General features: G+C 40.1%; 1 protein-coding gene across 1 annotated transcript in view; it reads right to left on the reverse strand.

Moving 5' to 3' along the window:
• The window catches only part of GCLC (glutamate-cysteine ligase catalytic subunit), a 48,827-nt gene that overhangs the window by 23,022 nt on the left and 2,080 nt on the right, over positions 1 to 23,725 (reverse strand). The window contains exon 2 of the mRNA XM_054493615.1: positions 1,297 to 1,409. Within this exon, the coding sequence (XP_054349590.1) occupies positions 1,297 to 1,409 (113 nt within the window). The remainder of the gene's footprint in view (positions 1 to 1,296; positions 1,410 to 23,725) is intronic.

Genomic DNA, 23,725 nt, shown 5'->3' on the forward strand with positions numbered 1-23,725 from the left:
ATAGCTATTCAACTACATAAGGGTCAGCAAGTATCGGGTCCAAAATGTTTTTTTTCTTTCGAGACAGAGTCCCGCTCTGTCACCCAGGCTGGAGTGCAATGGCACGATCTTGGCTTACTGCAACCTCTGCCTCCCAGGTCCAAGTGATTCTTGTGCCTCAGCCTCCTGTGTAGCTGGGATCACAGGCGTGCACTACCACACCTGGCTAATTTTTGTATTTTTAGTAGAGATGGGGTTTCACTGTGTTAGCCAGGCTGGTCTCAAACTCCTGGCCTTAAGTGATCTGCCTGCCTCGGACTCCCAAAGTGCTGGGATTACAGGCATGAGCCACCATACCCAACCCAAAATCTTTATAAATAACTGAAAATGCACACAGAGTACTCACTGTCCAGGACAAACTAACCTACTCTGCAGAGAAGGAGATAAGGCCTTAAGGGTTCTTTCAATTCAGTGCTGCCCTCCAAACTCAAATGCAGCTTCCCCAAAACGAATGAGTGGAAAATGAACAGAGGAGTATATATTCCCCTTCCCTCCCCGTCTCTGTCTACTTAAATGTAGGAATATCTTAAAAACATGCCAGGGCGGGTGCGGTGGCTCATGCTTGTAATCCCAGCACTTTGGGAGGCTGAGGCAGGCGGATCATGAGGTCAGGAGATGGAGACCATCCTGGCTAACACGGTGAAACCCCGTCTCTACTAAGAATACAAAAAATTAGCCAGGCGTGGTGGCGGGCGCCTGTAGTCCCAGCTACTCGGGAGGGTGAGGCAGGAGAATGGCGCGAACCCGGGAGGTGGAGCTTGCAGTGAGCCGAGATCGCGCCACTGCACTCCAGCCTGGACAACAGAGCAAGACTCCGTCTCAAAAAAAAATCATGCCAGCCAAACAAAGCCAAACAAAACCCATCTGCAAATTATATCTTGCACCATGGTTTGTGATCCCAGTTATACGCTTCTGCAATACATTTTTTCCCAAAAACGTTTTAATAAAAAACAGGCTTTATATTTAGTTTACTGTACAAAGTGCTTCATATATTAATGTATTTAATTCCAACAGCTTAGGTAGGTATTGCTATGCTCTTTACAGATGAGAGAACTGAGGCACAGAAAAGTTGAGTAACTTGCCCAAGGTTATTCAGCTATTGAGTAAAGGAACCATGATTTGAAGCTATGGCAACCTGAAACCAGAGCCTGTACTCTTAACTGTTAGGCTATCCTGCCTCCAATAATTGAGAAAAAACTCTATATCCTAGAAGTTTTAGCAGTTTCAGAAACACTGAATTAGCACATGAGAGCTTACTTTGGGTTTGTCCTTTCCCCCTTCTCTTGCAGAGTTTCAAGAACTTTCTCCCCAGACAGGACCAACCGGACTTTTTTATTTTCATGATCAAAAGATACCAACATGTATTCCACCTATTGAAAATAAAGGTGAGAAAAATTAACATTCTTCCAGACTTGTTTTCAGTGTGGCCTCCAGAAGAAAAAGGCAGGGAAACGTAGACTTCACGTTTACTTCACGTCTGTAAAGGATCCACAGTAACTCCAGACAGTCACATTTGCTTACAGTACAGCACATAAGTGTTCATATGCATAATATGAAAACCTGTAGAAAGGATCAGTCAGTAGTGCCACTTCCATCCCTTCTTTCCTCTGTCCTACTTAATATCCTATGGAAAGGTCGATACCCATTTTGACAAGCAGTACTTCAAAAAAAAAGATGTGTTTTGAAGCAAAGATTCTGTAAATTGCTGTTGTAAAAAAGAAGCTGCATTTTAAAATTTATTTCCTCAGTTGGCTTACTATAAGTTTAAGAAAGAGGTTATCTGGACATTCCAGTCAAGGTAGATTACACTTACTTACTGGCAGAGTAATAAGTAAGGTAGATTACACTTTCATAATCCCACTACCAGTCCCACTTTTGGAGAGTTAAACCATAATCATAAATATACCGTGTGGAGAAGTTATTTTAGGGGTTTCAACAATTTAATTTTGGTTTATCTCAAGTAATTTAAGGTAACTTCTCCACTCTGAAACCACATAAAATTTGCAACGCAGGGTGCACTAGTACATTTATTAACAATACCTGGTGGAATTCTAGTAAAAATAAAGGACATAAACACCAAAGTCAGACTTCTGGGCAGAATACAACTAGAACCTACTTTTGTTTTTCCTGAAATTACATGCTTTAAATCATGACAGTTGGCGTGAACAGTGAAGATTATGAATCACTACGTGTGATGGAAACAAAACATCGATTATCCATACATAAGTGAAAAGATACAGAATTATTCAGGCAAACCCTTGAAAGCACCCTTTGCACATGGCACCAAGACAATTACTACAGAGGTGGGAAACTGATTCCTCACAAGAAAAACCAGGCTACAGTGTATTTGGTTTGGCCTACAATAGTAGTTTAGAAAAAATAAAAAGGCAGGCAACAGTATATCCACTATTTCCCAGACATTTCACATGTAAATCTAGGTTCTCAGTCTTCAAACAATACCCAGAAGCCCAGCACGAAGCCTGTGACTGTGTGACTGGGCTGTTTGCTTTTCAGGGGTGCACACTGTCTGCAGTTTATTCCCTTATTTATGTGTATTTCCCTGGTCTTGGAAGGCATTTGAGTCAGCCATCCTCATCACAGAAACATTAAGGGCTAAGTAATATGATTATAAAGAGGAAAAAAATGTTAGTAACTATAGGAGATAGCCTAGCAGATTTAAACAACAACAAAATAAACTTTCAGTTAACGTTTATTAGCTCTCATCAGAATTTTTTAGCTCAAGAAATGGAAAAGTCTGCTTGATTTGGGTACACGAACCAAAAACATGAGATCTCCACCTGCAGAATCACTCAGTGTCAGCTGACTAAAAACTAGGCTGCAGAATCTGGAACTGTTCACAACAACAATTACAGGTTGCAAGATACCATCTATAGATCTGTGACTCCGGAACAGCTAAAACCTGGAAACAAAAAACTTGGTTGAGTCTCAGAATGGGTATGTGAAAAGATACAAGTTAATCTTTAAATGAGCATAATGAGAAAGGATATGCTTTCATATATGAATCCTAATCTTCAAACCCAGCATGCAAAAGTAGGCATGATTACCCATTTCACAGGTGGGCAAAGGGGCTCAGAGAGGTAAGCTACCCAAGGCCACAAGTGTCAGGCAGGGATTTGAAGCCAGCCCCGTCTGGCCTCAAGGCCCAGCACACCTTGCTGCTAGGACTGTAGAGGGTGCCAATCTTGGTAAGTGAAGATAAGCTTTTTATAAAATTGTTATAACCTATATGAAGCAGGGAAAAGTTATAATACTGGATGAAACTATCTCAAATTGATTATGCTTTCATTTTATGGAAGGGGTCCTAACATTATATCATGGAAGCTGGGCTGTAACAATAGTTACAGTCACAGATTTTAACAGATGAATTGGCCCATCTCTCAGGCCCAGGACAGAACCCACTTTATGTAGCATTCCTAACTCTCCCAGCTAGGAGGAAATGTTCCTTCTTCAGTACTTCCTCCTTCACTCACTTAGACTCCAACTCATCTGCCTGGCATCTGCTACTGGAATTACGTTATTTGCTTAACTAGATAACGTGCTTCCTAAAGAAAGTCTAAGAGATACTTCCTTGCTTACTGAGTGCATCTTTATTTTTTACCAAATGAGCAAGAACTTGTAGCAATTATATAAACTAAGTTGCAATAACTTTAATTGTTAGTTTCCTAACTTTGAAAAAAATTGAAATCCTTAGTTTTCAAATTCACTCTTAGCCCAGAAGTTTAAAACATGGGTAGGGCAAAAGAACAAAAAGTTCAAGCTCATTCTGAGTTTTAAATATCAGTTTTAAATGCCAAATGGATGACATTTAAAATGTTAACAAACCAAACTCTCCTCAATTAAAGTATAATCACTTCATGATCTCATTAAGCAAATGAAACAGAAAAACATCAGAATATTTACCAAATGAGAAAGAAAACCAAATTTACTTTTCAATAGAATAATAATCAGTTGGAAGCCTCAAGAATTTCCTGACGGTTTTTCAAACTAAAATTTAATGCCTTCTGAAGTGCTCCTTCTCTGCAGTCACCTTGATCTTTCTGCACTGGTCCTCAAAGAGGTTCTTCAGTCTTTTAGCTTTTTGTTAAACACCCCCACCACACCTCAACACCTTTATGTTTATTTCCGATTAGAGCCTGTCTATATGAGCATTCTGAATCGTAACTGCATATTTAAAAGTCAAACTAGAGCTGAAATGGGGTTTGACGCAATAACCGAGATGACTGGTGATAATAAAAAGTGATACACTAAGACAACGCTTTTCCAATATAAAACATCTAAAGCCCCAATAAATTATTTTATGATTTCTGGATTGTATCCCCATCCTAAACTTCGTTTTTGAATCCAAAGGATAAGGATAATTTCTTTTGTATATTACAAAAGAAAATAATAAAACAGATGCCTTTCTGTATCACAACACTGATTCCAAGGATAAAACTGTATCAGCTTTCTAACTTTGAAGAGCATCTAGGCTATAAACCTAGAATTGCAGCAACATCAAATATATTTATGTACTTTACACATATATACAACTCCAAAAGCATATATACCCAAAGAGCATTATAAATGGGTTGCAGAGTGACCAATTCAAACTTGTGCAATTAACATATCATCTTGGAAGTAGGGGAAAAAATACCCACCGAGCTCTATTCTCTGCAATACACAGGTCACAATGCCCTGAAGGTGACTTTGGGATACTGTTTTTTGGCACCCATCAGTTATCCTTTTAATTGAGGGAAAAGAGACCCAATAAAAAAATACCTGACCACTTTGCAAGATATTCAGATTTTAAATGTGCACTATTTTTACAAATGAAAATTAAAATCTCTTAGACTTCTATTGCTAAAAGGCTAAATTTTATCCTACTAGAATAAAAACCACTACTCTCAGCTGTCACATCAAGGACAAAGACACATATAAAAGACCAGAATAAAAGTCATTAATACACTACTATCCCTGAGCTGTTGAAACAAGGACAAAGACACATACAAAAGGCTAGTATGTACTTTGCTTTGTGTGTGAAATAGTGTTGCTAGGAAAACTCCAGACACAGTAATCCAAGTCATTTAATGCAGGTTTAAACAAGGGTGAGGTACTTTCATGTTAATCTGAAATTAGGCCAATAAAAACAAAGAATTTTAACTGAGGCGACGTAAGTACTCAGTACAATGCTGAATATACAGCAGACAGAGAAATACCTGTGACAATGAAGTTTAAGAGTAAATACAAGCTTTTAGGATTTAAGTCTTTAAATGGCATTTACCACTAGTATAAGATAAAAATTTTCTTTTCTTGCTTTTAAAAACATTTTGATACTCTACCTTAAGGGTAAGAGTTTTAGGGAGCTTAGAATTTGAGGAATGGAAATACTTAGGAATCCAACTTACAAGGGACGTGAAGGACCCCTTCAAGGAGAACTACAAACCACTGCTCAAGGAAATAAAAGAGGATACAAACAAACGAAAGAACATCCCATGCTCATGGGTAGGAAGAATCAATATCATGAAAATGGCCATACTGCCCAAGGTAATTTACAGATTCAATGCCATCCCCATCAAGCTACCAATGACTTTCTTCAAAGAATTGGAAAAAACTACTTTAAAGTTCATATGGAACCAAGAAAAAGCCTGCATCGCCAAGTCAATCCTAAGGCAAAAGAACAAAGCTGGAGGCATCACGCTACCTGACTTCAAACTATACTACAAGGCTACAGTAACCAAAACAGCATGGTACTGGTACCAAAACAGAGATATAGATCAATGGAAAAGAACAGAGCCCTCAGAAATAATGCCACATATCTACAACTATCTGATCTTTGACAAACCTGAGAAAAACAAGCAATGGGGAAAGGATTCCCTATTTAATAAATGGTGCTGGGAAAACTGGCTAGCCATATGTAGAAAGCTCAAACTGGATCCCTTCCTTACACCTTATACAAAAATTAATTCAAGATGGATTAAAGACTTAAATGTTAGACCTAAAACCATAAAAACCCTAGAAGAAAACCGAGGCATTACCATTCAGAACATAGGCATGGGCAAGGACTTCGTGTCTAAAACACCAAAAGCAATGGCAACAAAAGCCAAAACTGACAAATGGGATCTAATTAAACTAAAGAGCTTCTGCACAGCAAAAGAAACTACCATCAGAGTGAACAGGCAACCTACACAATGGGAGAAAATTTTTGCAACCTGCTCATCTGACAAAGGGCTAATATCCAGAATCTACAATGAGCTCAAACAAATTTACAAGAAAAAAACAAACAACCCCATCAAAAAGTGGGCAAAGGATATGAACAGACACTTCTCAAAAGAAGACATTTATGCAGCCAAAAGACACATGAAAAAATGCTCATCATCACTGGCCATCAGAGAAATGCAAATCAAAACCACAATGAGATACCATCTCACACCAGTTAGAATGGCAATCATTAAAAAGTCAGGAAACAACAGGTGCTGGAGAGGATGTGGAGAAATAGGAACACTTTTACACTGTTGATGGGACTGTAAACTAGTTCAACCATTGTGGAAGTCAGTGTGGTGATTCCTCAGGGATCTAGAACTAGAAATACCATTTGACCCAGCCATCCTATTACTGGGTATATACCCAAAGGACTATAAATCATGCTGCTATAAAGACACATGCACACGTATGTTTATTGCGGCACTATCCACAATAGCAAAGACTTGGAACCAACCCAAATGTCCAACAACGATAGACTGGATTAAGAAAATGTGGCACATATACACCATGGAATACTATGCAGCCATAAAAAAGGATGAGTTCATGTCCTTTGTAGGGACATGGATGAAACTGGAAATCATCATTCTCAGTAAACTATCGCAAGGACAAAAAACTAAACACCGCATGTTCTTACTCATAGATGGGAACTGAACAAGGAGAACACATGGACACAGGAAGGAGAACATCACACTCTGGGGACTGTTGTGGGGTGGGGGGAGGGATAGCATTAGGAGATATAATAGGTGCAACACACCAGCATGGCACATGTATAGATATGTAACTAACCTGCACATTGTGCACATGTACCCTAAAATTTAAAGTATAATAATAATAATAATAATAATAATAATAAAGAATTTGAGGAATGGCAGGCTGGGCACGGTGGCTCATGCCTGTAATCCCAGCACTTTGGGAGGCTGAGGTGGGCGGATCACAAGGTCAGGAGATCGAGACCATCCTGGCTAACACGGTGAAGCCCCGTCTCTACTAAAGATATAAAAAATTAGCCAGGCATGCTGGCGGGCGCCTGTAGTCCCAGCTACTGAGGAGGCTGAGGCAGGAGAATGGCATGAACTTGGGAGGCAGAGCTTGCAGTGAGCCGAGATCGCGGCACTGCACCCCGGCCTGGGCGACAGAGCGAGACTGTCTCAAAAAAAAAAAAAGAAAAAAAAAAGAATTTGAGGAATGGCTGGGTATTTTATGAAATACTAATTTGTTAATATCTACTCCTAGAGGTAAAAACAATGCTTAATTAGGAAATAATACAGTTCTATAATACTCAGAGCAGTTATAGGCAGTTCCCCATTTAGGGAGAAAGTTCTTTTGTCAGTTTCTGTGTAAATGAAAAGGAAGGAATTTCCCCTCTCAAACTATTTAACCCATCATATGCTTGACCTGTGAAGAGAAGAAACCTACACCAAGCCCTTCAGGGACTATGAGCTGTGAGATCCTACATTCCTCCCAGAGACAGCATGAGGACTTTCCCCTCCTTACACCCTGGGAAGGATCTGTATCCAGGTGGTCAGGCCAAGGAGGGCAAGACAGTGAAGGGCTCCCCAGGACCTAGTCCAGGTAGAGTATGTGTGCAGGGCAGGGTCTTCAGTCCCCCTACTGACATCTGGGGTTCAGGGCCAGCTCCTCCATTCCACACTGCTGGCTCTCTTGCACCAGCCCAAACAATAGTTTTGATCCTTTTGCTAGAACCACCCGTTGCTTCTCAGAGACTTAGTTTTCTCCTTACACTAACTCCTAAACAAGCCTGCAACCATTTTGAGGACTAAGGCTCTAGTTAGAGTTGATGACTAATCAGTGCCAAAAAACAGTCTTGCTGGACACACTTCCTGCCTCCCACTCCCAGCACTAACCCCTTTGTCCTTTCATCCATTCAACAAAGCCTTTTGCTAAGCAGGTGCTGGGAATACTGTGAAGAGCCAGGCAGATGTGGCTCCTGTTCTCAGGCTTACACTGGCTGGACTGACAGCCAATAACACACTATTGCTGAATTATCTGAACGAGTGCTCGAAATGACCAAAGAGAGCTGTGCATATGTAACAGCACAGTCTAAGCCAGTCTAGAAGATCGGAAGGCTTCCCAGAGGAAGTGCCATTTAAATTTAAGTTGATTCCTGACATGGGGACTGGCTAGGCAAAGGTGAGGGTCTAGGGATCCTTCAACATAAAATTCAACCTCCCACAGGATCCTGTCCCCCAGGGGAGCTGCATCACTGACTGCAGCACAATCACCCTCTCGCCTGTCAAAGATGCAGATCACTGCATCCACCCTGCAGAGATCATGCCAAGTAGTCACCCTTTAGGTTATAAACTGTTTTAAAGTTAGGTACTCACTCAATGCCTTCTGCCCAGAAGACTGTTTCCTCTCACAGCAAAATGGTAATAACAAATTTTTTTTTTTAAAGACATCTCAACCATCAAGTTGGATGGCATTCATTTCCCAAACTTGGTGCGCCCAAAGAGGTGTTAGCCATAGTGATGCTACTTAATTTTTAAACACCCACAGTAACACAGGACAACCTGAATGACAAGACTAAAAGAGGAGCTGTGTTTTAAAAAGTAGAAAACTGAATATGAGATTCTAATACAGATGTAATAAAATTACATATGGCTCAGATTTTTAAAGATGGACTCCTATGTTAGATATGTCTAATGATGACATCACAAATAGGAAAACCACTGTTTCACATGGTAATCTCCAAGCACTTTTAGGGGACCAGTAAGTACAAAGTAGAAACTGTATGTGCTTTTGTGTACATGACATTATACACACATAACATCACACACACAACTATATTTTAAATATATATATATTTGATGATTTAAATATATACATATTTGATGACTGTGGATACTGTAATAATTAAATTGTTCTATGTTCCAAAAAGAAAATATTTTAACAGTTTTGTCTAAATCTGTATCAAATTCTGCTAACATTTCATATATTTTCAGAAAATAGGTTTTTTTCCTCCTACTTTGAAATGTCTATTCATACTAAAGAATTTCACATGATACTATGAAAGGTTTACACTTTTAGAAATTAAAATAAATGTGGCCTCTCCCTGATCTAGTTTTCTGTAGCACAGAGCAGGCTGCTTTTTATTTACAACACATTAATCCCAATTTTAATACTGCATAATAATCAATTAATTTCCTATAGGATTAGGTGGAGTAACTTTCTCAATATTGTCTCGGCCCAAATAGAGAAAACATTCTTAACATGCCTAGATTAGTGATATGAAGCCCAAGAGAAAAATTTCAAGACTTTAATAAAATAGAGAAAGACAATGAGAGTTGCGGGGTAAGTTGGGAGGAGTCTCATACAGGGGGAAAATGTCACCTGTCACCAAAGGAATGCAAAAAATTGTGTTGTCCATTATGCTAGTCACTAAGCACATGTGGCTGTGTGGATTTAAAATTACTTAACATAAAATAAAAAAATCAGTTTCCTACTCTCTAATGGATAGTATAGAGTAGAACATTTCTCTTACTGCAGAGGTTGTACTAGACAGCACTGGACTAAAACCCAAGAGAAAACACAATCTTGAAATTAATTTTACCTGGACACACTAATTCATTATTGTTGGCACAAAGGAAATCCTTGAATGTAGATCTGCTCTTTCATGCTCCACAGATGCATGAGACATTTTCTGGGCCTCTGAATTTACATTGGCTGATTTTTTTAAAAACATCATGCTACCACAATTCAGGCATATGTTAGTTTTAATTTTCTGACAATTATAAAGACCATTAAGGCATTCCTACTTTATTTCTGAACCAAATCTAACAAAATCTAACCAGTCTTCTCACACAAATTAACCTCAGAAAAGACAGCACATCAAGTTGCCAATGGGAATGTCTGCTTATGGCCACCAGCATAACTCAGGTACTCTGTAATTTAGAAACCTAAACCAGAACACATTTTCTCTTAAAGAAACGACATTATAAGTATGAATAGTTCTTATTTATCTCCAATCATCTGCACTTTAGTACAATAGGTTCTGAGTTCTAAAGACAAATGAATTGCTTGGCTTTTTCCTAAGAACGTATTCCCCTGCTAGAGTCCTAGTCACCACGTGGTTGACAAGAAAGAGTATCCTGATCCCCAGACAGAAGCTGCTTCGGATCAACTGCCCTGCAGTAGCCAGAGCTGGGGCACCATAGCCAGTGAAGATCATGGAGAATTTCTGCAGGGACTCCCTCTAGGTGCAGGAGAGTTTAGGGCTTTAGCATGGGGACAGGACTGCTGCTAGAGAGAACACATCCCCCCAGAGGGTGGTGCCCCGCTCAGGGCCTGATACACTTCTTGGGCTGAGCAAGCAAGAATGCACACATGATTTCCTTCTAAGGCATGTTATAAATTAGGCTGCCCTAAATTCACAGACTGCCTATGAGAAATTCAGGATTTTAGTTCCTAGGAACTGGTGTTAGACTAACCAACCTAACAAAGAGAGAGAAAAAAGAGTTTTCTAAAGAGACTAAGTGAGAGTCAATGCTAAATACAGGAATTCTAAGTCCAAAGTGACTGCTAGTGCTCACTGGGGGTCACCTATGCCTCCAGGGACAGGATGACAGAGCTTCAAGATCTCCAAGTTTAATGCCATTCTACCATCATACGAATCTGAGTGCAGACATTGTGTCATAACCACATCTCACAAAGGCAGCATCAGGTTCCCATTCAGGAATCGTACCTGGGTGTTACAGTAGATCCCACCAACAGAGTAATTGTAACCTGTAGGATTTGGAAAATTTAGGTTTTTGTGAATTCAATCTCCTTCCCTGCCATATTTGAAATTCATGCTAAAGGATGAAAATCTCAGATAAGTTAAAGCTCCTCACTTGGGGTTCTGATTCTGGCCTGCTACCTGCTGCCCTGGGAAGAGGTCGACACAGGCTGCATAACTATCAAATGAGGTCAGCCTGATTTTCATAGAAAGGGCTCGTCCTGCATCTGCCTTTTCACAGGGCTCGCTTGCCAGCAGATTAGCTGGGAAGGCTGCAGTCACATTACTAAACTTGTTAGCATTTGTCCTGCAGACCGAGAACTTTACCAAGCATATTCAATGGTGTCGTTTTGAAAGAGTGCTTGCATTTCACTAGAAGAGAATTACCGGCTATGGGGTACCAAAAAATGCTTAAGTGTGGATCTGTGGCTGATGACATATTCATATTTTCATTACCAAAAAAAAGCCTACTTCCTGCATTACCACCATCCCTTTCTCTATTCTTTCTTCTCTTCCTTGCCACCCCCAATCTCATCTCTGTTTGGAGCCTATTAAAACTGTCACAGAGCTCTTTTCCTCCTGCTTATTTGGGCGGTAATAGGTGGGGGAGCAGCTAAGAGTGCAGGCTTTGGAGTCAATCAGTTTGAATCTTGGTAACTTCTCGATGCTTCAGTTTTTGCAGAATGGAGGTAATACTTGCCTCACAGGGCTACTGGGGAGGATTACATAAAACAATGCATGTAAAGTACTAAAACAGTATTAAGTACACTGTACCACTCAGGGGTTAGTGGTTACTATTTTCTAGCTCCAGGGCAGTGATACACTGATTGACACAGGATAGTGTCTTGTGTTTTTCAAACATTGGTTACAGCTCCTTTGTAGGCCATGATGAGTTGTGGTCAACATAACAAAAAATAATTTTTAATAGGGTAGAATAGAAATATCAGAATATGTCACTCATGGGAAGGGAACTGCTGTTTTGTGGAAATGTTTCACAGAGCATTTGTTTTAGTCAAAGATGAAAGCTACTGGCATGGAATGCTGTGTAACCCTACAGTCAGGAAGACCATGGTCCTTCAGCAAGCACGTCAAGTCATTCTCCTTGAAACTCTTAAATGGCTCACACTCAGCAGAAACTCCAACATCCCTCCTAAAGAGCATTAGGACCAATCTTCTCAGCCTCCTTCATTTCAACCCACCCCACACGATGTTGCAGCTACACTGGCCTTTTCTGTCTCTACAACAATCACTTCAAGGCCTTTGAGACACTTTTGTTCCCTCTGCCTGGAATATTTTTACCTCAGTATTTCAAAGAGCTGGCTCTTGTGTGCTTCAAGTCAAGTGCCACTCCTTTAGAGAGACCTTTGCTGAACCCCCAACACTGTAACTCCTTCCCCTTTCCACCCTCAAGGGGTGCTACCCACCCTGGTGCCTCCTAAAGTTGTACAAGGTATTTATCCTGCCCAGAACAGCCTTAATTTTCCCTAATGATAGCCACTTAGAATGTGTTGTAGTCTTTGGCTTTTAAACCATCTGAAAATAAGAGAAAACCCAATGTCCCTTCCAGTTCTAAACTACTGTTTTTGAAATTAAAGTCTTCCAGAAACTCTTAGTATAAGACCATCCATTTTTCTTTCACTCATCAAACACAGAACATTCATTGTATTGAAATTAACTTTCTTATTATCCAAAACTTACCCCTTTAGAGCATATGTTTTCTTTAAAAAGTTTACATATACATGAGTGGAAATCTTTCTAAAATTGACTATCTGCTATCAATAGGAAGATACTAAACATACGTTCACTTTTTATTAGGGCTTCAGATGTTTTTGGCAATTTCACTTCTTTAACTACAGCTATAACAGGGCAGGGCCCTTAGGGGCATATCAGAAGGCCACATCTGGACCTGCTTTGGGCAGCTGCTCTCCCGACTGGTCCCTCTCATTTCTGCCTCAATTTCTTGCAGTACATCCTAAGCTGAGAAACTAAATGACCAAGTCTGCAGGAACTACGTATAAAGTGATCTGCGATAGGCCTCAAATATGCTTCCAGGAATAAAGTTTTTGTTTACTTCCCAGCTCTTGCTCTATTTGAGTAGTGGAGCCAACAAATCATAATCCCTAGACACAACTTAACACACTGGCAGGCCAGGGTACTACCCTGCTTAGCTCAGGCAGGACTGCTGAAAAGTCTGCTGGAAAACAGCAGCTTCTATGACCTTTTCTATCTCTGTGAAGCTCTTGTCCGCCCCCAGCAGTTAATCTGAATGGGGCAGACTTACAACCCAGATTTTTACTAGTTTCCTGGAAAAGCGTCATGGAGTCAACTCACGTTAGAGTCTGAATTCTGCTAAGTCACCATCCACTTCAAAAAGGAGTTAACTGAATCCAAAGGCCTAAAAACAGAATCTCAGGCGAGGGGGACAAAGACAACAGGGGGTCTGTAAGAGCATTTATGTAACTAGGAACATCTGTTTTGGGGGCTCTTTTGTAGTATTATTGTGGAAATAAGTTCAACTACTAAACTCTAACCATAAAACAGACACAGAAATCTAATACAGAAAGTTCTGTAGAGATCATCCATCAGAGCAGAACCTTAGTCATAGAAACTCGCTCAGGACATACCAATCTAAATAACCAAACTTTCCAAGTGCCAATAAAGATGTATCAAATATGAACTCTTTTGGCTATAAGTCTGAGGCTCATTACATCCTTCTTTGTCTTTTTAAACCATGTCTGAGAAACAGAACCATTAAGTGGAGATTAAGTCATCACTCATTCAGTTTCACTACACACCAGTGATAAGTTAGACAGAGAGATACTACCAAAGTGACCCAAACTCATATGCTGTCCCAGTGCAAGCCTGTCTCCTTCTAAAAACTATAATCCAGATTTCAAAGATCATATGAAATGTAAAAACATGCATGGGGGCTTTGTGGCATTTATTTTGATCTGACACCAACTTTTGCTATTCTCCCAAATCCTTAATATATTCAGATATGGTGTTGCCAGATGCCCCCAGTACCTGCCCAACTGGCAAATCCAGAGGCTTCTTGTCCTTCCCCAACTCTTGAAAGCCTGCCATCATTCTTCCTACACACAGCAATACTACTAACTTCCACACCAAATTTCTAGGAAATTAATATCTGTGGCTTTATAATTAAGATTACTTTTTCAGTTGATGGTAAAGTATGTAATCTCAAAAGAAAATGCTGAAACCTGAAAGGTTGCAGGGGAATGAATTCTACCACTTCTGGTAGAATTTACCGATTTTCATAAGTTACAGAGTATTAAGTATTAAGGTATTCTGAAACAATTAAAAATTGTTAAAAAATACAACTAAAAGAATCTATATATATAAACATGCAATTCAAAACACCAAATGACAGGGTTTTTAATTAGTCTTATAGATGAGGAAATTGTGGTCCAATGAATTTAAGTTCTGTTTTTCTTTTCTTTTCTTTTTTTTTTTTTTTTGAGATGGTGTTTAACTTTTGTCACCCAGGCTGGAGTGCAATGGCGCAATCTCAGGTCACTGCAACCTCTGCCTCCCGGGTTCAAGCGATTCTCCTGCCCCAGCCTCCCTGGTAGCTGGGATTACAGGTGTGTGCCACAACTCCCAGCTAATTTTGTATTTTCAGTAGAGAGGGGGTTTCACCATGTTGGTCGGGCTGGTCTCGAACTCCTGACCTCAAGTGATCCACCTGCCTCGGCCTCCCAAAGTGGTGGGATTACAGGCGTGAACCACCGTGCCCAGGCTTAAGTTCTGTTTTCTAAGCTCACACAACCCGGGATGACCCCAGGTCTTCGACTCTGATCTTCAGACTAAAGCTCATTAATAAAATGTATGTCAACTTTCAAAATAATTGTGTTTTTACCAAATATCCAGTCACAGGATGATAACAGAGATACTAAATGATGAAAACTATGGTTTAAGAGCAAAGAAAATCCTGACCTTTTAAAAACTTGGCTAAATCTTGGGTGCTGGCAGGTATCTTATAAACCACAATGACAGCCAGCTTTGGACAAAGTTTACAGACAAAGGAGAACACAGCTAAAAGGACAGAAAAAGTGGGAAACACTTCCACTTCTAATCAAGATGGAGTAACAGGGGCTAAATTTACCCTCCTACCTGAAAAAACAAAAAAAAAAAAAAAAAGAGAGAGAGGAAGAGAAAATACATGAAAGAATAATTTTCAAGACACTGCATATCAGATAAGAAAGGATCCCTGAGATACGGGGGAAAATCAGTGGGCCCTACAATTGCCCCCACTTACTGCCTGGGGAGAGGCGCCAGGTCACGGGCAGGAAGGTGAAGAAGAGCCCAGTGGACTCCCTGGGTGGAAGAGATGGAGCTGAAGGTCCGGGGAAACCATTTACAACAGAACTGAAACATAAGAAACATTCAGGGATAACGTGACAAAAAAGATGTGAAAGACCTGTACGCGAAAAACTACAAAACACTGCTGGGAGAAATGAAAGATGTAAGTAGAGTGGAGAGATATTCATATACTTGAAGATTCAATATTGCTGAGATGTTAATTCTTCCCAAACTGATTTACAGATTCAATGCAATCCCAATAAAAACCCCAGCAGGGTTTTTTGTTTTTAAGTAGAAATTGCCAATCTGGTTGTAAAATTCACGTGGAAATTCAAAATATCCAGAAGAGTCGAACCAGTTGAAAAAGAATAAAGCTAGAGAGCTAATACTATATGATCTCATGGCTTATTATAAAGATACAGCAATCAAAAGAGTATGCCACTAGCCAGGTGAGGTGGCACATGCCTGTAAGTCCCAGCTCTTGTTAGGCTGGGGCAGAGGTTTGTTTGAGCCCAAGAGTTCTAGGACAGCCTAGGCAGCATAGCAAAACCTCATCTCTTAAAAATAAAAATAAGGCCAGGCACGGTGGCTTAAGACTGTAATCCTAGCACTTTGGGAGGCCAAGGCAGGCAGACTGCCTGAACTCAGGAGTTCAAGACCAGCCTGGCCAACGTGGCAAAACCTCGCCTCTACTAAAAACACAAAATTAGCCAGGCGTGGGGGCGCATGCCTGTAATCCCAGCTACTCAGGAGGCTGAAGCAGGAGAATCACTTGAACCCAGAAGGTGGAGGTTGCAGTTAGCTGAGATTGTGCCGCTGCACTACAGCCCGGGCCGCAGAGTGAGACTCTGTCTCAAAAAAATAAAAAATAAATAAAAAAAGAGAATGAAAACAGACTGAGAGGAAATATTTGCAAAGTTTGCAAAGCATGTGTCTGATAATACTTACATCCAAAATACAGAGAACACTCAAAACTCAATAGTTTTAAAATAGACAAATGATTTTAACACACTTCACAAAAAAGATATACACATGACAAATCAGCACATGAAAAGATACTCAACATCACTGATCTTCAGGAAAATGCAATTTAAAAATACAACAACGTACCACCACACTCCTATTAGAATAGCTAAAATTAAAGAGACTGCCCATACCGGTGTTAACAAGAATGTGGATGAACTGAACTGGCATACTCTGCTAGTGAGAATGCAAAATGGTACAACCACCCTGGAAAAGTTTGGTATTATAGTTTCCTTAAAAAGTTAACACACGCCACTCCTAGGGTAATAAGATGAAGAAAAGCATGAGTCCATACATACAAACTTGTATGTTAATGTTCATATAATTTTTTTATAATAGTGAAAAACTGAATGCAACACAAATGGTGAATGTATAAACAAACTGATATATCCATGGAATGAAATATTACTCAGCGACGAAAAGGAATGAACTACTGACGCATGTAACAACATGGATGGATCTCAAAATCTTTATGTAGACTCTAAGAAACCAGACCAAAAGAGGATATGCTGTATGATTTCCTAGGTATACGAAACTAGATATCATATGCAAACTATGATTTCTTAGATATGAAAATCTAGAAAATGCAAACTACAGAAAGCAAATCAGCTGCATGGGATGGAGAGAGGAAGAAATTACCAAAGAGGCATGATGACATTTTTGGAGATAATGAATATACTTATTATCAGAGGTGATTTTATGATGTATACATATATCAAAACTTACCAAATTGTACATTTTAAATATGTGCAGTTAACTTTATGTTAATTATAACCCAATAAAGCTGTTAAAATGTTTTTTTAAAAACACCTGATTATATCATGAAATGTAGAAACAGAGTACTAATTAGCAAGCTCGTTAGGATATGGTCTTTCCAATAATACCAGCAACGTCAGTAATGCTTCATATACAGTTTTCTAACTTTAATAATATATTCAGATGCCTTGACAGTATGTAAAAATTTCAGAAACATAAATAGTGATGTTAGAGGCTCAATAAATATTGTGACATCTTTTCTGAACATACAGAGTCTTACTGAATGTTACTCAGGTTTATGCTTCAAAATGAAACTACACACAGTACCAATCAATAAGTATATCTGCTAATACCATACTTCTAGACAGTAGGGTCTTAACATGGAGGAATTCAACTGTGATATGGTAGGTCATAGTAACTGATAAGTCTTAAAAGATTTTTTCTGTAGGAGATAGGTATAGAAGACTAATACACTTTTTTTCCATTCTACTTTTCTCATGTTTTTAAAGTACAATATAACCTCTACTTATCAAGAACTAGACAAAGACCTCTACAAGCTGGCTAAACCGATTCACTGCATTTACAACACTAAACTGCACAATAACGTTCACATACTATCCAATGGTATTTCTCACCTTTCCTCCTTTTGTTACACTGTTCTTTTGACTATAATGACTTCCTTTCTCCCCTTCATCTAATTAATGACCACACATTCTTCAAGGCAGTTTCTCAAAGGTGGTGTCTGAAGAAAAATCAGAATCAACTGAAGTGCTCTCCCTCTCTCTCTCTAGCATACACGCATGCACACATGTGCAAAGGGCACAAGGGAATTTCTCGGGGGTGGGTAGGGGTTAATGGACAATAAATGCTGTTGAATCAATGTCCAGTGACAGCTAAAAAAGATAGAGAGATGCGACAACTTTGCTTTTTGTGTTACAGAATACGCTATGACCTATAGAAGGAACCTGAATCTTTGTAATGCCTATTAAGAAATAATTAATTTGTGCTCTATATCTTATTTTAAGAAGCCTAGCCTGAGCCTGTGTCAATGCATTTTTGAAGCGCAACTTAGAAATACGATCTAAATCGCTTGAGCCTGGGAGGCTGAGGCTGCAGCACACTGTCATGGTGTCACTGCACTCTAGCCTGGGTGACAGAGCAAGACCCTGTCTCGAAAAAATACATAAATAAATAAATACATAATACTAAAAAAAAGAAAAGAAATATAATAAAAAATTACTGTTAATGGAATATAATTGTATCTGAACAAGCAAGTTTCAGTTAACTGTAAAAAATAAACCAAAAAACCCTACATATGTGGAATGTTTCATTCCCCAATGACCACAGCTATTTAAATAAGATATACTGGATTTTAAATTTTCTAAGTAAACGGTTTAGGCTATTTATGAGTTTTTACTTAACAGGCTAGGCACCTGCAAACCATCTCACTAATATTACCCCATTTAATCTCAATAACCCTGTAAGGAAGGTAGTATTGTCCTCATTTAATAGATGACAAAATTGAAGTCGGGAGAGTAAGCAACTTGTCCAAAGCTATAGAGAACCTTCAATTTGACTCAAATAATTGTGCTTTTGTCCATTCTAGATTTATCACTCAAGACTGTATTTTTAAATAGGATCATACACTTATTCGTTAATAAGCTAGGCATTTTCTTTTTTCTTTCCTTTTTTTTTTTTTTTAAAGAGATGGGGTCCCACTTGGTCATCCAGGCCAAAGTGCAGCAGTGGCATGATCCCAGCTCACTGCAGCCATGAACTCCTGGGCTCCGGCGATCCTTCCACCTCAGCCTCCCAAGTAGCTGGGCTTACAGGCACAAGCCACCATGCCTGGCAAGCTATGCATTTCTTTTTTTTTTTTTTTTTGAGATGTAGTCTCGCTCTGTCGCCCAGGCTGGAGTGCAGTGGCGTGATCTAGGCTCACTGCAAGATCCGCCTCCCGGGTTCACGCCATTCTCCTGCCTCAGCCTCCCGAGTAGCTGGGACTACAGGCACTTGCCACCACGCCCAGCTAATTTTTTTTTTTGTATTTTTAGAAGAGACAACGTTTCACCGTGTTAGCCAGGATGGTCTCGATCTCCTGACCTCGTGATCTGCCCGCCTCGGCCTCCCAGCTATGCATTTTCTAAATAGTCACTTGAGCATTCTGAACCTGGCATAGGCAAATTGGAAGTTCAAACTCAATGGATGATCAGCCCTTAATAAATCTCATCTCTGTTTTATACATAAGAACATACTCATAAAGATTAAAGATACATTGCATTTTCCTCTCAAAGTTCACATGGACTTTTCTGCTAACTAGAGGACAATTTACCTTCTTGCCTTCAAGAGCCACTGCACTGGGTTACAAACTTAGAAGTATAAGTTTAATTTTAAATGTTGTTTTCTGACCCTCTACAACCTATACAGTTTGAAATCTGTAAAAGGAAATTCAATGAAATTCATGATTGTAAATAACCCAAAACCTGGTATAATGTTTAAGGACTGGACCTGGAGTCAGACAGATTTCAATTCTGATGATATGTCTGCCACTAAGCAGCTGAAAAGGTCTGGCAGGCAGCTAACATTGGAGTCATCAGAAAAAATCAAGAGTCAAATTTGTTACATTTACATCATAGATTTCCCAGATCTGTCTTTTAATGTGCATACGTAAGTTACAAACAAAACCCATATCTGAAAAGCTGCATGTGAACTGTGCAGAAGGGCTTACTTGTTTGTATTCTCAGCAGGCAACAGGGCACCCAGGAATATCCCCCTTACCTCTCCTCATCCTGGGGCAAAATAGGTATCTCCCTGGAACCTAAGAGTTGGAACTTCTGTTTCCCACAGAAGCAGCACAGTAAATGGTGGCTAGAGTTAGGACCTGTCATATTAAAGGTGAAACAGGCATCTGTAGGCTGATCTTGGAGCTTCTCACAGGAAAATACCTGAGTTCCAAAAAGCCAGCATACACGCACCTCTGTAAGACAATCCACTTCAGCCTTAGATGAGAACCCAAACTGAACCCCAAATCCAAGGTTCTTTCTGGTGTGAAGAGACAAATACTATCCTAGCAAGTAGAGCTGAGCATTTCTAAAGTGGCAGCCTCTCCTTCCAACCATACCTACGGCGAGTTTTAAGTTCATTTTTGTCTTTTTTTATCCAAGTCCATGGCTCTATAAGTGCAACAGTAAGCAATGAAAAGCAGCATTTTGATATGATGCCCATAAAGCCCAACATATCACATCCAAAACACCACTTTCTGTCCTGCAGGCCATTCTTCATCTCCATGTGGCACACCACCCACCACGCCCACTTTTATCTACCACGCACACTTTTATCCGCGCAGCCTGTTTCTCAGTTATTTCTCAAGGCTTCTGCACACAAACAAGCTCTCTTGCATCTGAGCCACTAGGCTTCTGACCTGTCTTCACACTTCTATTCAGAATGTGTACCAGTGAGTTCCTACTACGTGCAAAGATTAGTGCTAACCTGTCCTTTTTCACAAGGCTCACCTCATCGAATAAATCAATCTGAGACTGTGGCCTTCAAACTCTTCAACTGTGAACCGTAGTAAGAAATAATTTACAGGCAATCCAATGCACAAGCCTACCCTTCACACACCCCCTCAAAAGATAACTCAGAAGTTTTACATTAATATTCTTACTATGGTATGATAAATTAATATTCTTCACCCTATTCCATTTAATATTTTAAAAAGTCCTGTTGGCAAAGAGATATTAGCACGCCAATGTTCATCGAAGTTATTCACAATAGCCTAGATGTAGAGACAACTAAATGTTCACGGACAGAAGAATGAAGAAAATGTGGTACATACAAGCAATGGAATATTACTCAGCCTTAAAAAAAAAGAAAAAAGAAAATCCTGCAGTATGGGACAATTTAGATGAACCTTGAGGACATTATGTTAAGTGAAATACATCGGTCACAGAAGGACAAATACTGCTTGATTCTACTTATATCAAGTACTCAAACAATCAAACTCATAGAATCAGAAAGCAGAATTGTTGCCAGGAGCTAGGTGGAGGGGAAAATTGAGGAACTGCTAATCGGTGAGCATGGTTTCAATTATGCAAGATAAACTAGTTCTAGAGATCTGTACAACATTGTCCCTTTAGTTAACAATACTATATTTGTGCACTTAAAAATCTGTTAAGGAGGTAGATCTCGTGTTAAGTGTCTTGACACACACACACACACACACACACACACACACACACACAAAAGTCCTGGTTGGAATCTTCTAAATGTATGTCAACCCACTACTGAATCATGACCTGCAGTCTGAAAAATAATGCTCTATCTTACAAAAGGGTGATTAGATTACGTTGACATGATGATGCCACTAGAGGAATGGTTACAGGCATCAGCAAATACTTAGGCATTATGAGACCCTCCCATCCTCACCCCACAAAAAAAAGTCACACCTTCTCTCTGCACATAAGAGATGTAGAGAGGTGGCCAGGCACAGTGGCTCATGCCTGTAATCCCAGCACTTTGGGAGGCTGAGGCAGGTGGATCACCTGAGGTCAGGAGTTCGACACCAGCCTGCCCAACATGGTGAAACCCCGATTCTACTAAAAATACAAATATTAGCCCGGCGTGGTGTTGGGTGCCTATAATCCTAGCTACTCGGGAGGCTGAGGCAGGAGAATCACTTGAACTCTGGGAGGCGGAGGTTGCGGTGAGCGGAGATCACGTCATGCACTCCAGCCTGGGTGACAAGAGCGAGACTCTGTCTCAAAAAAAAGAAAAAAAGAGACGTAGAGAGGTACCACAATGGAGAATTAGTATCTGCATCCCAGATCAAGGGTGGGAGGGAGAACTAGCTTGGGGGAGACCAACGTTTCACTGAAGTGCCATTGCAGGAGGAAAAAGTAGAGTGGGGCTTCTTTTTCTTTAATCACCTGGGCAGTCTTCACAATCTTAATTCTTTCCTTTGCATCGGGCAACTGTCAACACTTCAGGGCAGGAATGTTATTCTTCTCAAAAATTCTATACTCCACCCAGAGTCATAACTGAAGCAAATTTAAAATAATAAAAAATGAGCAGCGGGTTATGTTTTTCTTCTAAGATGACTTTTCTACCTCAGTTTCTGTTTACTCCCCACTCCAAAAGACATTAATATGTTAGTGGGGCGGGGGTGGTGGGGGGGAACAAAGGAAGACTTGGAAAACAAAATAGTCTAGGGAAATAGAAAGGATAGATCATAAAACAGTAAAATGCTGGTAAAAGCAGCATTTCAAATGAGGTTTAAAAAATCAATTTATAGCTTTGTATTTAATTTATGACAGTATTTGGAACAAGAAATGTGAAGGTATAGTCTTAACAGTCACTAAAGAAAGTTTTCAGTGAACATCATTTACACATTTTAAGGTAAGAACAGTGTTATCAAATCTTTTTTTGGGGTGGGGGGCTAGGGTCTCACTGTCACCCAGGCTAGAGTGCAGTTGAACAATCACAGCTCACTGCAGCCTCAAACTCCCAGGCTTAAGCGATCCTTCTATCTCAGCCTCCCGAGTAGTTGGGGCCACAGGCACATGCCACTAATCTTTTATTTTTTGTAGAGATGGGGTCTCGCTATATTGCCCAGGCTGGCCTTCAACTCCTGGGCTCAAGCAATCCTGCCTGGACCTTCCAAAGTGTTGGGATTACTGGCCACCACACCCAGCCATTATTAGAGTCTTAATACAATACCAAAGTCTAATTCTCCACAGATCTGCTCAGTCTAATTTTTTTCAAGAAGTGTTATGACCTGGCTGCAATGCTGGGTCCAATTTTCTCTCCTTTATAGATGCATAATACAAGTTTGCATTATTGCCACTCTTTTCCAAGCCCCTTGATCTTTTGGAGTGGGAAGGAGGTAAACCTATTGCAAACCTCTCCATGAAAGCCTGTTAAAGCAGAGACACGTACTTCAAGGCTCTACTCTTCAGCTCTTCTCACTTCAATCTACCCAACAACCACAAAAGTTACTTAAAATAGGTAGTTTTAAATGCTCTTCCTGCCAACAGGAGAGGCCTTTTTTAAAAGGGTAAGATTAAGGATTCCTGGAGTGTCTTGCAGGAATACACCAAATGGGACAATGATGGATAAGAGGTGGTGGGGGGTGGGGTGCTGTCTCCAGAATGACTTGCTGAGCTCTAACTGTGCTGCAAATTTCCTGTTGATGTAGTTCTACCTGGGACAATGACTACCAAAGACATGAACTGCCTGTCTTTGTAGAGAGACCTAGTTAAATGTCAAAAGCAGCACAGGGCCCGGCACATTGGCTCATGCCTGTAATCCCAGCACTTTGGGAAGCCGAGGCGGGTGGATCACCTGAAGTCAGGAGTTTGAGATCACCCTGACCAACATGGTGAAACCCTGTCTCTACTAAAAATACAAAAATTAGCTGGGCGTGGTGGCAGGCACCTGTAATCCCAGCTACTCAGGAAGCTAAGGCAGGAGAATTGCTTGAACCCAGGAGGCAGAGGTTGCAGTGAGCCAAGATCACACCACTGCACTCCAGCCTGGGCGACAGAGCAAGATTCTGTCTCAAAAAAAAAAAAAAAAAAAAAAAAAAAAGAGCAG

This window comes from Pongo pygmaeus, chromosome 5 (assembly GCF_028885625.2).
Source record: "Pongo pygmaeus isolate AG05252 chromosome 5, NHGRI_mPonPyg2-v2.0_pri, whole genome shotgun sequence".
Lineage (NCBI taxonomy): Eukaryota > Metazoa > Chordata > Mammalia > Primates > Hominidae > Pongo > Pongo pygmaeus.